The sequence below is a fragment of the Rhinolophus sinicus genome, chromosome 3 (genome assembly GCF_057876585.1).
Source record: "Rhinolophus sinicus isolate RSI-liver-muscle chromosome 3, RSI-T2T, whole genome shotgun sequence".
Taxonomy (NCBI): domain Eukaryota; kingdom Metazoa; phylum Chordata; class Mammalia; order Chiroptera; family Rhinolophidae; genus Rhinolophus; species Rhinolophus sinicus.
In genome coordinates this window covers 144,344,548-144,359,506 of record NC_142503.1, presented here as the reverse complement: position 1 = coordinate 144,359,506, position 14,959 = coordinate 144,344,548, and the positions used below count along the sequence as shown (strand labels likewise).

Below are 14,959 nucleotides of genomic sequence, written 5' to 3'. Positions count from 1 at the left end.
TTTCATATTTGATTCTAAAACATGACTAGATTTTTTTGTTTCTAGCTGAGCTCATCTAAGTCTGGGGGGTGGGCAAGTTAGAGGTTTAATGAGTACTTCTTTTCATATGCTGCTCAAAATTAAATTTTAATAATTTATGTTTAACATGGGAAAATCTTCAATTTGAAGTATATACTTCATAAAGTGTGTTAACTTATTAGAGCCTTATTAATAATATTCTTATATGGTAGGTCAGTTTATTATCACTTATAAAATGAAGAAACTGAAGTATAAGAAAATTTAGTAAATTGCCCAAGGTCACATAACTGATAAGTGGTGGATATGAATTCAAATTCAATAAATTTTGGCCTTAGAGTCTGAACTCCTCACCACTTCACATACTGCTTCTCAGTCATTTAATTTTATAGGCTTGTACATATATTAAGGCTTAACATTTTCATCTTAGGATAAGAATAATAATTTATGGGAATTACCATAACCTTAATCCTTCATTCATGGCTAATACAAACGAGTTTTTAGATTCTTTCCTGGGATCAAATTTTAATAGGTGAGAAGGAAGGAGGAGGAAAGATGTTAGTAGAAATGCCAAAAAAGGAACAGAAGACTTGGGGGTGGGGTGGGGGTGGACTCACTTGTTTTCCAATTTTGTATATTGACTACTCTAAAAATAGTGAGCAGTGGTTTGTAGAATTGAAAAACCCACACTCTGAGGCCAAAGTGGTCCAGAGGCACATTGACAGCAAAGGGTTGGAATTTCCAATCCTCTGAAAAAAGCTGAGCCTCCATTGTGGAAGCACAAGTCTGCTACATGCCATTGTTTTCAGTGGGGGAACTAAAAGGGCAGTTATACCATTTCAAAAAAAGGCAAGGATTGCTTAATGAGGTTTCTGTTTTTGTTTTCTGTATTTTTTCTGTAAACATCTGCTTAGATCACGACTATTAGGGAATCTGTTTAAGGTAGAAGTTTGTTTAAATCTGTGTATTTATTTGAGCTTTGAGCCTCTTATGTTTCTCCAGAGTCCTAGCCTACTTTTAAAGCTATCTTCTAGGATTTTATATTAGTGGTGAGTGATTGCCTCTCCTCCACATAGTGATTCAGAGATCTAGGCTACTTCCATCTTCTGGAGCCACCATCCTGTAGAACCCGATAGTTATTAAAAGTAATCTATATCAGGAGAATAAAAGAGGAATAGGTACACACTCTCAAAAGCCTTGGCTCGGAAGTTACCCACATCACTTTCAATCATATGCCATTAGAGAGAACAAGCCATGGCTATACCTAGATGTAAGGAGGGCTAGCAAATAAAAACTATGTCTGGGAAGCTGCTACCTAGTGACAGCTCTGTGCTGTGGAAGAGGGAGCACACATTTGGAGGACAGTTAAGTGTCTGTAATACAGACATTCAGTTAAAAAACAGTGCAGTGATCCTTATGTATGAAGTGCTTTTGCTGTGGCCAATAGTAAAATTTGAGCTGTCAAACAAAAATTTGGAGGACTTGCATATTCCAACATCATCTTGAGAGTTTTCCAATACTTAAAGGCTTCCCTGGTAAGTCAGTGTTGATATTAACAAACATGATTTTTTCATATTGTATAAAGAAGTATGTCAACATTTAGAAGATCTGCATGACTCACTGAACCAATATTTTCCAAACGACCAATACATTATATTAAAAATAATCATACATGGATAAAAAAAAGTGTGACAGACAAATGGACTTTAGTGCAACGGAGTGCATAAAGCACAGTGACAGTTTCAGATTCCACTTGTTACCCACCATTAAGAAACTATAATTTCTCAAGTTTTGGTGTAGTATAAAAGAATATTCACGGTTATGTGAAAAAGCTTAAAAAATATATATTCTTTTTTCCAACTACATATGCATTTGATACTAGATTCTCTCTCTCTCTCTCTCTCTCTCTCTCTCTCTCCTCTCTCTCTCTCTCTCTCTCTCTCTCTCTCTCTCTATATATATATATATATATATATATATGGTTTCAAAAATATCACAACAGAAGAAATTCAGAAGTAGATATTGGAATCTAGCTGTCTTCTACTGAGTCAGATGTTGAAGAGATTTTTAAAATGTGAAACAATGTCACGCCTCAAATTTTTTTCTTGAAATAGTTGTTTCTCAAAAAAGATGCTTTTTCTGTTAACATGAAATGGATTTATTACTGTTATTGTTAATAAACAAATAAATGTTTAAGATTTCTCAGTTTTAATTTCTCATTTAAGAAATACTAATAGATACAAAAACCCACATAAACCAAAGTTCTTTGGTGTCTTCAGTTCTTAAGAGTTTAAAAGGGATCTGAGACTGAGAAGTTTGAGGACCACTGCCCCACAGGAAAATGCTGCGAGTGAGCTTGACCTATGGCATCTGAGAGCTACCATATCCAGCTTAGTTTCACAGTTTCTATGTTGCTTATCCCCAGGCTGGACTCAGTCATCACAGTGGAGAATCCCCTAAACATAAGGCACAAAATTTGTTTACTTAGGATATAAGTTTGTTTCAGTTTGGTGACTTTTCTATAGTTTCTAACGTTTCCTCAGGTCTGATGTGTTTAACTTACACATAAAAGAACTGAATGTCCTTAGCGTGTCATATAACCCCTGGGAACCTTAATTTTCCACCTTAAAAAAAATTGAGGTGATTAGAATAGACTATTTCTACATTCCCCTTTCCTAACATTTTGTTATTCTATAACTTTTATTCATAAGTGCTGAATAATCTTCCAAAGTGGTTGTTGACTATTGAGGTGGAATTAGCAATAGAGACTGGTGGCTTACATTTATTATTTTAGAGGTCTTTCCCCTCTTGTTCTCTCTCTCTCCTCTCTCTCTCTCTCTCTCTCTATATATATATATATATATATATGTGTGTGTGTATATGTGTGTATATATGTATATACGTATATATATACATATATGCGTATATATATACACACATATATGTATATACATATATATATATATATATATATATATGTATATACACATATATAAGTATATATATTTTTTCATATTTTACCCAGTTGTGCCCTTGACCTTCCTGCCTCAGCATCTCTCTCTCTCTCTCAATGCTGAGGCAGGAAGGTCAAGGGCAGAACTGGATAAAATATGAAAATATATATATATATATATATATGTGTGTGTGTGTGTGTGTGTGTGTGTGCATATACGTATAGAACTTTCAATGAATAAAATAACCTGTGCTCCATGTATACTGCTATCTCAGAATTGATTCTTCTAATCCAAACATATTTAAAACATAATTTTTTCTTCTTGACATTGGAGATACTTATTGTCATGTGGGGTTAACTTTTCTCCAGAATGTTAAACTAAGAGAACTTTCTGTTTTTGTATTTAATGAAGTAAACAGACAGCAGATAGTTAAAATTTGTCTTCCAAACAAAATGGCATATCTCCCTTTTTAGGACTGGAATGTAAGCAGATATAGAATTTCAGTATCTGGAATGACTCAGTATTTACAAGCCAGCTTCCCTTAACCATGTATTGTTGGATTATTTACAAGGCTAAAGTTTTAATGTTCATTACTCTTATTATGGTACAATACCATATACCGTTTCAAACTCAGATCAGTTTTTAAAACTGTTCTCCCCTAATTTCTAAACCCAATTTTCCTCTTTATCTGGACTTTAAAGTTAAAACATTAACATGCTTCATGATTTTTTTAATAAAGTATAGTTTCAACCAGAAGCAATTTAAAAAATCCTTATATTCAGTTAACATGTAGCTTTTAAGTACCTATGTGCACATTACTGCAAGTGGTGCTGTGGGGAGATAAGAAATAAAAAAGAAATGTAGTAGTTACTCATACACAAGTGCTAGTTGATATTTAGCTAATGACATGTTCCAGAAATTCTTAAAGTAATAGCCAGATGGATTAGCTAATTAAACTTTAATTGTGCACCTCTGTCATTTTGCTACCTCTTCACTGTCAGCAATGCTTATAGACAAGCAAAAGCCCTTAGGACTTGGAAATAATGTAGGTGTCTGAACATCAAGCCAGTGAAATCTCAACATTGTGCTTTTCGTTATACACTATCAAAAGAAAACCAAGACATTTGTTAAGGAATGAGGAAACCTACAGACACTAATATGATGGCCAGAGATATAAACTCCCAATGTGGTAGTAATTTAATAAGTTGTATTATTGTGTTGTTATTGGTTGTATTTTATACTATGTGGAGAAAGACTCTGTGAACAGAAGTGGATAAAGCAACATGTGGCATAGAACAGAGGTAGCGCAAAGAGCCCGAAACTGACAGTGTTTTTACAAAACTATTTTGATCATTGTGAGTTAGATTTCATCAAAATTTGGAGAATATATTTTTTAAAACCATTTCACCTCCCTTTGCTTTGATGCCATGCTCATGAAGCAACTTTCTAATTACTAATTTAGCTTCCAAGATTATTTTCCATGGTCTGCCATTGCGTGACTGCAAATGCCTGCCCCAGATATGTTGATTGGTAGCAGTGGTCAGAGGTGCTAGACAGCATAGAAGAGCAATGGTTCTTATTGCATTATGAAATGCATTAACTACTCTATGGAGTGACATGAAAATGTCATGATAAGAAGTGAATAACAAGAATGAGAATACTTCTGAGAGATTTAGTAGCCACTGGTTTGATAAAACATTTGCAACTGCATTTGTATCTTGCTTAAAATTGGAATAATGCTTTGTCATGAGGTGTGCTCGTTATTCTGTTACGGAACAGGAATTGGTTTATCCATTCATTCAGTGAATATTTACTGAATGCTTACTCGGTGCTAGACACTGTTAAAGGTGCTTGGGATATGTAAGTGAACAAAACAGAAAGATCCTTTTCCTTGTAAAACTTACAGGCAAGTGAGGAGAGACAGATGACGGGATAAACATAATGGACTAAGGAAACTTGAAGGTTTGTGTTAAGCAGTGAGAAGATTGGGCAGGTAAGGTAGAGCCAATTATTTGATAGCTCTGGATGCTATTTTAAGGAATTTAAACTATTTCTAGTAGGCTGTAAAGAGCCAACGTGGGTTTTTCAATTGGCAACTGACATAGTCAAAGTCGTGTATTAGGAAGATTAAGGAATTAGGTAGCATCTGAGATGAGGAGGAACTTGAGACAGAATTGTTAAGGAACAATTGCTAACCTAAGATAACATTTGCTAACAACTGCTAACATTACCACTAGACATGAGGTAATGAGGTTGTAGAAGGACCAAGAAAGTCGCATCTGAGATATTGAGAAAGAAGAAGCTAGCTGGGTTTTAGTGATACCAGATAGTCAAAGGGAACTAGAGACAAAAATTAAAGCTGACTTGATTTTGAGCATAAATATTAGAATATTTATCTACTTGCTTGTACTGTTGACTGGAATATAGATTTGGAAAAGCTATCTGAAAATCAATTTTTCAATTTGCATTTTAAAGGAATTTTTGGTCTAATAATTTCATTTCCTATAACCATATTAAGAAAATAATCAAAATATAAAGAAGCATGTACAAAAAAGTTGATAGTTATGTTAGTGAAAATTTGAAACAACCAAAATAACCAATCATAGGAGATCAGTTTAATAAAGAAGAATAAAGTAGAAGCCCTCTCATCCAGCCGAGTCAAATTCATTAATTAGTTAATTAATAGAAATTTTTAAATAAAATTTTAATAAATCGTTAAATTGATATACACATGTCTTAAATATTTTGTTTATTTCAAAAATAACATACATTCAGTTGTCAATTTCTGACCTGGGGCTATGGCCCTTCCTCTGCATGTGATTCTAATAATTATACTGCCTGTTAAATATTGTCTACAATGTCCAGTTTGAGTTTAAAATGGACTGAGAATTCAATATCTGCCAAGAAATCTAAGTGCATAATTCTACATTTTTATTACTTTTTTCCTGTTGTCTTTTCATACCTAACTTTGTCCGTTGCCACTCCATAAGCTACTCTAAGAACTTCAGCTTCTATTCTGAGATATGGAAAACAGTTGCAGTTTTGAACAAAAGAATTGCATTGTTTGAAATATAATTTAACAGAATCACTCTGGCTGCTTTGTTTGAGAATGGACTATAGTGTGTGTGTGTGTCTGTCTCGGGATGCCCTCTGTGCACTTTATACTCCATAATTGTTCCAATGCAAAAACAACTGTAGCTTTTTCTAGTGTTTGCATTTCCTTTTAGCCATAATTGTGAATAGCAAAACTGTGGCGTCATCTGGGAAAATCAGGAATCCAAAAAGGCACTGCAGACTTTAAAATATTACTAAAAAGCATGGAATTAGGTGGGAAGCAACACAGCCCTTTCAGAGCATTTAAGGAAGAAACAAAGATGAAGAACGAGGAATAGTTCCTAAACAGAACCCTCCACCCACCCCATTTAGCTAATTCACTTTCAAACGCATAGGCACATTAGAATTCCCTGGGGAGCTTTAAAAATACCATTGCCTGGGCTCCATCCCAGATGTACTAATGCAGTTGGCCTAAGGTGGGGCCTAGGCTTCACTTTATTATTATTGTTTTTTAAACAGACACGTAGACCAATGGAATAGAATTGAAAACCTAAAATAAACCCACTTATATATGGGCAGATAATTTTTGACAAAGGAGCCAACAACATACAATGGAGAAAAGAAAGCCTCTTTAATAAATGGTGCTGGGAAAATTGGAAAGCCATGTGCAAAAGAATGAAACTAGACTGCTGTCTGTCACCATGTACCAAAATTTACTAAAAATGGATCAAAGACCTAAACATAAGACCTGAAACAGTAAATTGCATAGAAGAAAACATAGGTACTAAGCTCACGGACCTTGGGTTCAAAGAGCATTTTATGAATTGCACTCCAAAGACAAGGGAAGTAAAAGCTAAAAAAAAAAAATTGAATGGGATTGTATCAAACTGAAAAGCTTCTGCACAGCAATAGGCCTCATTATTTTAAAAATAATTCCCAGGTAAGTCTAGTCTGGACCTAGCAATAAGATCAATTTTCCAAGTCCTTTTAGGTCTTCTTATCCTAAGATGGTCTTGGGCAACTTGTGCCTGGTTGCCTACACCATCTAGGACAAAACTGTCTACAGCGTGAGGAATTTCAACTGGAATCTATGATTTTATTCTCTTGAGTTAGGGCAGTGGAAGGGCAGATTATCTTCTGGTTAGGTCTAAAGGCAGGGTCATTTCCTTTTTGTGGAGGCAAAGTAATAGTCTTTCCAGCTACATTGGGACATCTAACAAGGCACAACTCAAGCTAACAGAATTGTGGGTAAAACCACTTCCCAATTATTTTGTGTGGGAATGGACCATACAGTATCCCTCAAGGAAGGATCAAGAATGTTGTTACAGAGAATATACCTACTTTATCTGCTGACTGGCTCACCACTGAAAACCATGAGTTACACTTAGAAGGCACTAAAGAATCCTGTGTTGTGGCAGTGGCCTTAAAACCATCCAGTTTATGATTTATATTAGGCAGCCTTTAAGATGTCCTCCAGTGTCCCTGTTTTCTGTTTTTTATACCTTTGTGTATTTCTCTCCACTTGAGAATAGGCAGAAGTGATGGAACATCACTTTCAAGATTAGGTTATAAAAATACTCTGGCTTCCCTTTTGGGCATGCTCTCTCATTCTCTCTGATCCCTTGCTCTGTGGAAAACAAACCGCCATGTTGTAAGTCATTCTGTGAAGAGGACCATGTGATGAGGACATGATGTTTCCAGTAAACAACTGGTGATGACCTAGCGGATCCCTCTCCGAGTTGAGCATTGAGATAACAGATGCCTTTAGTCTTATAAGAGGTTCTAACTAGAGACACCTAGTTAACCCATGCCCAGGTTCCTGACCACATAAACTATGAGATAATAAATATTTTCTGTGTTAAGCCACTAAGTTTTAGGATAATGTATTACACAGCAACAGATAACTAATACATGGTTGAATTGGTCAGGAGAAAGGCCTGCCATCCTCAAGCTAAATGTTGTTATTCAGCTCACATTCTAATTATTAGAATATAAGTTCTGATGATATGAAAGAAAATAAATTTGTATGAGCTCTCATAAATTTAATGATGAGGGTTTGGAACCACATAATAATCAGGAACCACGTAATAATCAGGAAGTAAAAAGGAAAATGAAAGAGGCATCTTCTCGGGTGAGAGTAAAAACAGGGATTGTTAGGAAGAGACTAGAACTCTATTATTTCTGCCTTCCTGTCAAATCTCCTCAACTCAAGAGAAAACAAATTTTCTTGACAAACCATTCAAAGTTAGGGCATAAGTGGGAGCACATGTAGGCCTGAGGGGACCTCACCTTCATTGAAAGCAGCAGCTTCACGGAGTAAATATAGAAGCAGAATAAAGAGGATCCTGACAACAATGCCAAAACACTTAGACATGAAGTTTTAATGAACTGTTTCATATTAAGGTATGCATTAAGAACTCAAGCCACAGAGACAAATTAATAGATATTCTCTAAAAACTCTGTTTTGTGGTGATCATAGAAATGGTGAAGGCTGATAATCATCTGGTATCCACTAATTAGTCACAGCGGCCTGCATCTGTCCTGATACATCAGTGGTATATTCTGATTGACCACTAACCACTCATACTGGTCGTTAAATATTGTTAATATCATTCCCATTTATAGTAACGTTTAGATAAAGTTTTGGTTTTCTTTAGCCATGTGTCATCTGTGTGTAAAGTTCGACTGTGAGAGGTACAAGATCTCTTGTGTCTTATTCATGCCCAAGGATGTGGCTCTAGGGTAGTGGTGTAAATGAAGCCTCGTGACAAACCTTGTACATCTTTCTGATGCATGACTTTTACTCAGTGGTGTGAATTTCATATTAAGGCAAACACAAATGTATTATAGAATAAAATGTAAAAATTATATGAGTATTAAAAGAAAGATTTTTTTTTTTTTAGGAAAAAATCTGTCTTTGGTGGATGACCTTAGACTCTCATTCTTTACCTCTACTATTGTTGGTATTTCAGTAGAAAATTATGAGAGGCACGGATGTAGGGTATATTCGGTTATAGAGTTGTTTCTGCTACATGTTCCCAGAGTCCACTGATGTGTTCTTTCTCACTCTATAGAATCAGAAGTGCAAACTCTAAGAGATGGAAACTAAGAATCTATTTCCAGCATCCCTTCCCTTCTGTCATTAAGTTGAATTTATAGCTAACTTAAAGGTTGATAATTTATATTTATTTAAAAATGTTTCAGTTCTCTAATAGCTTTGGAATTATCTTCTTTATTACTTCTTTTAATAACATTTTATATTTTATTTAATTTTTTCCTTTCTAATTATTGGAAAACTATGTATTTTACCAATATTCTCTTTCAAAGAACATTTTAGAAAAGGTTACTCTGTTTATATGGATATTTTGTATAACACTCTCCATTTGTAAATAAAGAGGTACATGTAAGAATTGAGTAGGAATTAGAATTGAAAATTGCATCATTTCTTTCATCCTTTTGAGTCAGATCATCACAGCATAGACTAATCATTGTGTATGAAGTGAATTGCCAAAATATGTCACATTTGCATGCAAATTTAAAGATCCTATCTCAATAGACTTTTTTTTAAAAGGAGACCACTAGCTAATAATTTTAATCTAAGAGTAGGAAGCACATGCTAAGTGACCTAGATTCTTGTGACAGCTCTGTACCTATCCAACTACATGACTTTGGATGTGTCACAATCGTAATTTCCTGGTCTGCAAATGAATAAGAGGGACTAAGTCCCCTTGCAATTTTAAGATTCTAGAATTCTAAGTGTATGTAACTCCTACAGATTTCATTTTCTAAAATTTGCATGATAAATGTAAAAAGGTGGGGGGGGGGGTAAAGAATTAAAACTGTTTCCAGAAACACTACCAGATTGGAATTACTGCTAGATATTGGTTTACTTAATTCAGCATTGCTGTGTAATTTAATCATACGTAGCTACAACTCCATGGACAAAGAGTAATAGAGTATTTGGTCCTAATATAGCTTTCATCATACACACACACACACACACACACACACACACACACACTTACACACACTTATATATTAGTTCTGCTTAAATTTCCATATAATCACATTTCACCCTAACTTTTTAAAATGAAGTAAAATTAATGAGACTTCATTATTAATTTACCTTGATATTCAAATACAGAATCAATCAATATAAAATTAATTATAGACATTCTTCTACATTCTAAGGAAACAAATATGAAAAGCATAGTCCTCCTCTGCCCTCACATGTTCACAAGACTCCAATCAGCCTGATCTAGGAACTAAGGCTAGCAAGGCCCTCCAACAGATAATGGTTAAGAATATCATTTGTGGCATCTCCCCAGAATGTATCTGAGAAAGGGAAGTTCTTTCTAGCCTCTTGCACCTTCGTCGTGTAGTTGAGCCCCAAGAAAATCAAAAGAATCTGTTGTTTCTGTTGACTTAGACTTTTCATATAACTCTTACGCATAAATGTATTACTAGGTAATATTTATATAAAATAAAAGGGACTTGAGTGACAATTTAAAATTAAAGCCACCATGGTGAACATACTAATTTAGATAAGCGTTGACCTTTTATTAATGAATATATAAAGTGCTACCAAATCTGCCAGTGAAAGAGTTATGAGTGGAACTTTATTTTTCCTGATAAGCCTATTATCTGTAGCCTAACCTCAAGCCTTCGTGAGCTATTCGGGGCCCCGGTACCCTATTTTGGGCATTGTACTCTTCTATCTAACAGGGAAACAACTTTTAATTCTGCCCTATTTTGAATGGCAGAGATTTCTAGAGATTAGAAAAGCTACTAACTTTAAATATGCATGTTTTTAAAAGATAGTAGTTTTCTACTCATGAACTCAAATGCAGTCTAACTTTAAAATCCTGTAGGTTCTTCTATCAGCTGTGACTTTGCTTATATGAATCCATTTAATTGACAAGAGTATGTGGCAAAACATATTTCACATTTTTGTACTGTTCCCTATGAGACATCTATTGTAAGAACTGCTGCAGGCTGTCCTTTTTGTCTGTCATCCCGGCTTTGCTGGCCCAAGTGCTGTGCATTAGACCTGCTGTTGCTCAGCATGGGAGGGGCAGCTTGCAGTGGAGCCAGACCGTTTTGTTATTGCTTCAGAATTAAAAGCATATGAAACAGATACAGCTTACTAAGGTGGTTTTGTTTTGTTTTGTTTTTATAAATAACATAAACTTAAATAACAAAACAATAAAGTTCAAATACACCTTAAAATAGAGTTTAATGCTGTAACCACAGGAAAAAAAGCATGATTATTTGTGGGAGAAACATTATTAAAAGCCATATTTCTGAATATGAATTATACAAAAGATAGATTATGTTACTTGAAGTTACTTAAAGTATTTCGAATTTTAACTTTTAGGGATTATAAAATGTTATTTTGTGGCAAGTGAGATGAAGTACAGTATTATCACCATTATTGCTATTTTACATACAAGATTTTTAAACACTTCCTTGTCGCAAAACTCTTTCAATTTGAGCAGCATTAGGAATTTTGTTCTTGTTTATAGGTACAAACATGTTCTAATCCTATACTTTTGTAAAACTACATTTTGATTCAATTCTATAATAGAATTTTTGAGACTATTCCTTTTTTTCTGATTAGAGTATAAAAGAATTATAATGTTTCACTAGAAAGCATTTCAAATACTGCTCATCTTCCATAGTTAGCATTGGCTTGATTATCTGACAAATCATTCCAGCAGCCTTTAGGTCTGACATATCTTATATAACATCATCTGCATTTTTATTATTATAGCAGCCATTTTAATAAGCAGATAGGGATATTTAAATAATCATTATCAGATTATCAAATCTAACATACTCTTAAGGGTAAATTAATTTAAGAAAAAAAACATTACTATTACTAACATCATGATTGTACAACCAGTTTTACAATTTTTTACAACTTTTAGTTACTAAATCTGATTTTTGTGTATACTTTTCAAATTTCTTTAATGCAGTCTCTTAAAATAAACATAAATGCGCAAGTCCAGCTTGATCAGTTTTCAGTAGTTTTCCAGCCTTTCTTGGTTACTTAAAAAAAAAAAAAAAAAAAGAAAGAAAAGAAGAAAAAGAAAGAAAACAGTCCACTTAAAGAAATCTCCCTGCTGGAACTGGTTTCTTTATACCATATATGATTAGGTTATTGCCATAGGAAGAAAGTGAGCTGTTTTTTGTTCTTTCTTCGTTTTTTTCCCTCTTACAGGAACACCCTTTTGATTTAAGGCTACAAACATTTCTCCTCCACTGTGTGTCCATTTAGCTGATGCATATGTGTTGTAATGATTTTCCAGAATTAATTCTTTGAAGTTGCAATCTTCATTGCATTCTTTCTGTTAAAACAACAAACAACATTATCCAAATGATTTTTAGAGGGGCTCAATTAAACAGAGTAAGCAGTAATATTTGGTAGAATTAAAACATATATGTATATATATATATGACATTTTGCGAGTGGGTGTAATACAGTTTATTAGAGATAAGTTAGCATATTTGCAAAAAAAAAAAAAGCTTAAATTTTAAAAATGATAAAATGATACACATTTAGTTATGCAACATAGTTTCAAACATGTAGCTTTTGGCAGTCCATTGCTACTGTTCTTCAATATTAGGAGCTATTTTCCCCTAATCAGCAGCTCTCATGTTACTGTGCCCAAGTTACTCATTCCCTAACTACTGAGATTTTGATATAATTAGCAGAGTCTCTGCCTCCATCAGCTGAAAGACAGATTTCACAACCTTTCTTCATTTACCACTATTACACTGCCTGCAATAGTTATGGAAAATAAAAAGTTAATTGACTTGTTTATCCATCCAACTATTCATTCACTTATTCATTCAGTTAAACCTATGTAATTAGCTTGTGCCAGGTGTTGTGCTGGGCTGTGGGAATACAAAGGAAAGTCAATTATACTTTATTACAGTGAGTGAACTGTTACATATTTCACATTGTAATAAAGTAGAAAATAGGAATGCTTACATTTCAAAGCCCATGATTTTGAGATTAATGTTGATAAACAAACTTCTGGATTTTTCCCCCCAAGAATTTTCATGTCAGCAATGTGTAAATTGGGTGAACTTTAACAGAAAGAGCTTTAATACTGATAGATGGAAATTTAGGTTTTAAATATCTAAAATTCACATGGAATATTAGAGTTGGAAGGATCCTTGGAGCTTAGTTAATCCAATTTATTTTACAAATGAAGAAACCAAAGTCCAGAGAACTTAAGCAATTTGTCCAAGGTCACACAGAAAACATTTTTTCTTAATGCTTAAATATAAAATTTTGTAATGAAATCATTAAATTATATAGTTGCAGAGAAATTAATTTCATCATTGCTTTTCAGAAAGGCAAGATGTTTTTGACAAAAATAAGTTTGAAAAATTAAGGCTAAGCTACCAATTATCAATACCTTTGCATAGAGTTTTCCTTCCTTGTTCATTGCAAGAAAATATTCACTTTCCACCCCTTTGATTGCCACAATTCCAACCTCCACTGTCCTGATTTCCATTATATCTGCAAGGAATCACAGAAAGATAAGTCGATTATTCATTCAGCTTTGCAGATTATGCAAGAATGACTGTTTGTTTTTATTTCTGTTCCAACTGGAAGTTAAAATTATTAGTGTGATTATTTACTTAGCCTGAGACCCCATACCCATAACACATAAACACACACACCAGATTACTAGTCCTTATTAAATATAGGAAATGCGAATTATTGGTTGTTTATCTTGTAGAAAAAGATATCTGGATTCAAAGAAAGAGTTACATATTTGAATTTAGCTTTTTATCCTCTAAATTACATTTCTAATTTACAATAATGATAAAATAATAATGATAATAATAACTAAGGTTATTATGCTCTCTTATATATGAACACCTCTACTTATCACCAAGACTAGGAGGCAAGTATCCCTATTGTCTCCAATTTACAGATCAAGAAGCTCAGGCATAGACAAATTTAATAATTTTCCCAAATTCTGTCAGCTGGTAAGTGGCAGAAGTGAAATTTGAACCCAGATGGTCTAGCTCCTAATCATGATATAATACTATTAAAGTATATAATAAGCTAACATCTTTATTGTTCTACTTCAACTTTATCTTAAAACTATTGCTAATAGAATATTTCTTCAATATACCAAAATTGAGTAAAAATCCAGTTAAAGCAATTGTAAATTATGGTAAATAGAACCTAGCCTTAAAAAAAGGTTGACTATTTTAAACTGATAGGTTTCTGATGCATGAAAAGATAATTTAAAATCAAATTATGAATCCTATTCCCATGTGATTTTATAACTTCATGCCTTTCGAATTAATTTTTTAATCTTTGTTGAAATTGTTTTTACAAAACATGTAGTTACCACAAGAATGTTAACCTATTATTTTCTTTTATTATATATCTTTTCCTTAAATGTTGTATTTTAATGACCCATTCTAAATACAGTAAAATCTCAAGAAAATTTTTAAGACGATCTGGGAATGAAAAGTTCAGTGAACCTTTTTATGTAGTTACTGTTAACTATACTTTCAACATGAAGGTGAAGCCACAAGTTATTCTCTTTCCTGTGTCTAGCACAATGCAAAGAAAATTCCAAGTGAAAATTATATCTGCATAAATCAAGACTCCAAAAGCTGTTTCCTAAAGTATTCATTTATTTAAAGGAAAATCTGATGTTTTTACTCTATACCTTAACTTACTCTTCTTATTTATTCCTTTTCCTTCTGTTTTCCTATTTGGAGAATAAAATTGTTACCCACTTCATCAGGATTAATGTAGCCTAGCTAATATTTGTCATCTGTCTCACATATGTGTTGCACATATAGCAGCCATTTTCCAGTATACTATGCTTAGCACTAGACTGAGCTCATGTCTTTGAGTTCTACAGATGCTTATCTATAAACTGGGGTCTACAAAA

General features: G+C 33.6%; 3 protein-coding genes across 3 annotated transcripts in view; 1 reads left to right on the top strand and 2 right to left on the bottom strand.

Moving 5' to 3' along the window:
• FAM227B (family with sequence similarity 227 member B) overlaps window positions 1-14,959 on the top strand; it is a 178,791-nt gene that overhangs the window by 40,136 nt on the left and 123,696 nt on the right. The window lies entirely within an intron of this gene.
• Window positions 1-14,959, bottom strand: part of DTWD1 (DTW motif tRNA-uridine aminocarboxypropyltransferase 1) — a 137,584-nt gene that overhangs the window by 62,627 nt on the left and 59,998 nt on the right. The gene's annotated exons all lie outside the window — the stretch shown is intronic.
• FGF7 (fibroblast growth factor 7) overlaps window positions 11,241-14,959 on the bottom strand; it is a 65,017-nt gene continuing 61,298 nt past the window's right edge. Inside the window, exons 3-4 of the mRNA XM_019730677.3 lie at window positions 13,454-13,557; window positions 11,241-12,373 (exon numbers count right to left, since the gene is read on the bottom strand). Coding sequence (XP_019586236.1) covers window positions 12,179-12,373; window positions 13,454-13,557 — 299 coding nt within the window. The 3' untranslated portion in view covers window positions 11,241-12,178. The remainder of the gene's footprint in view (window positions 12,374-13,453; window positions 13,558-14,959) is intronic.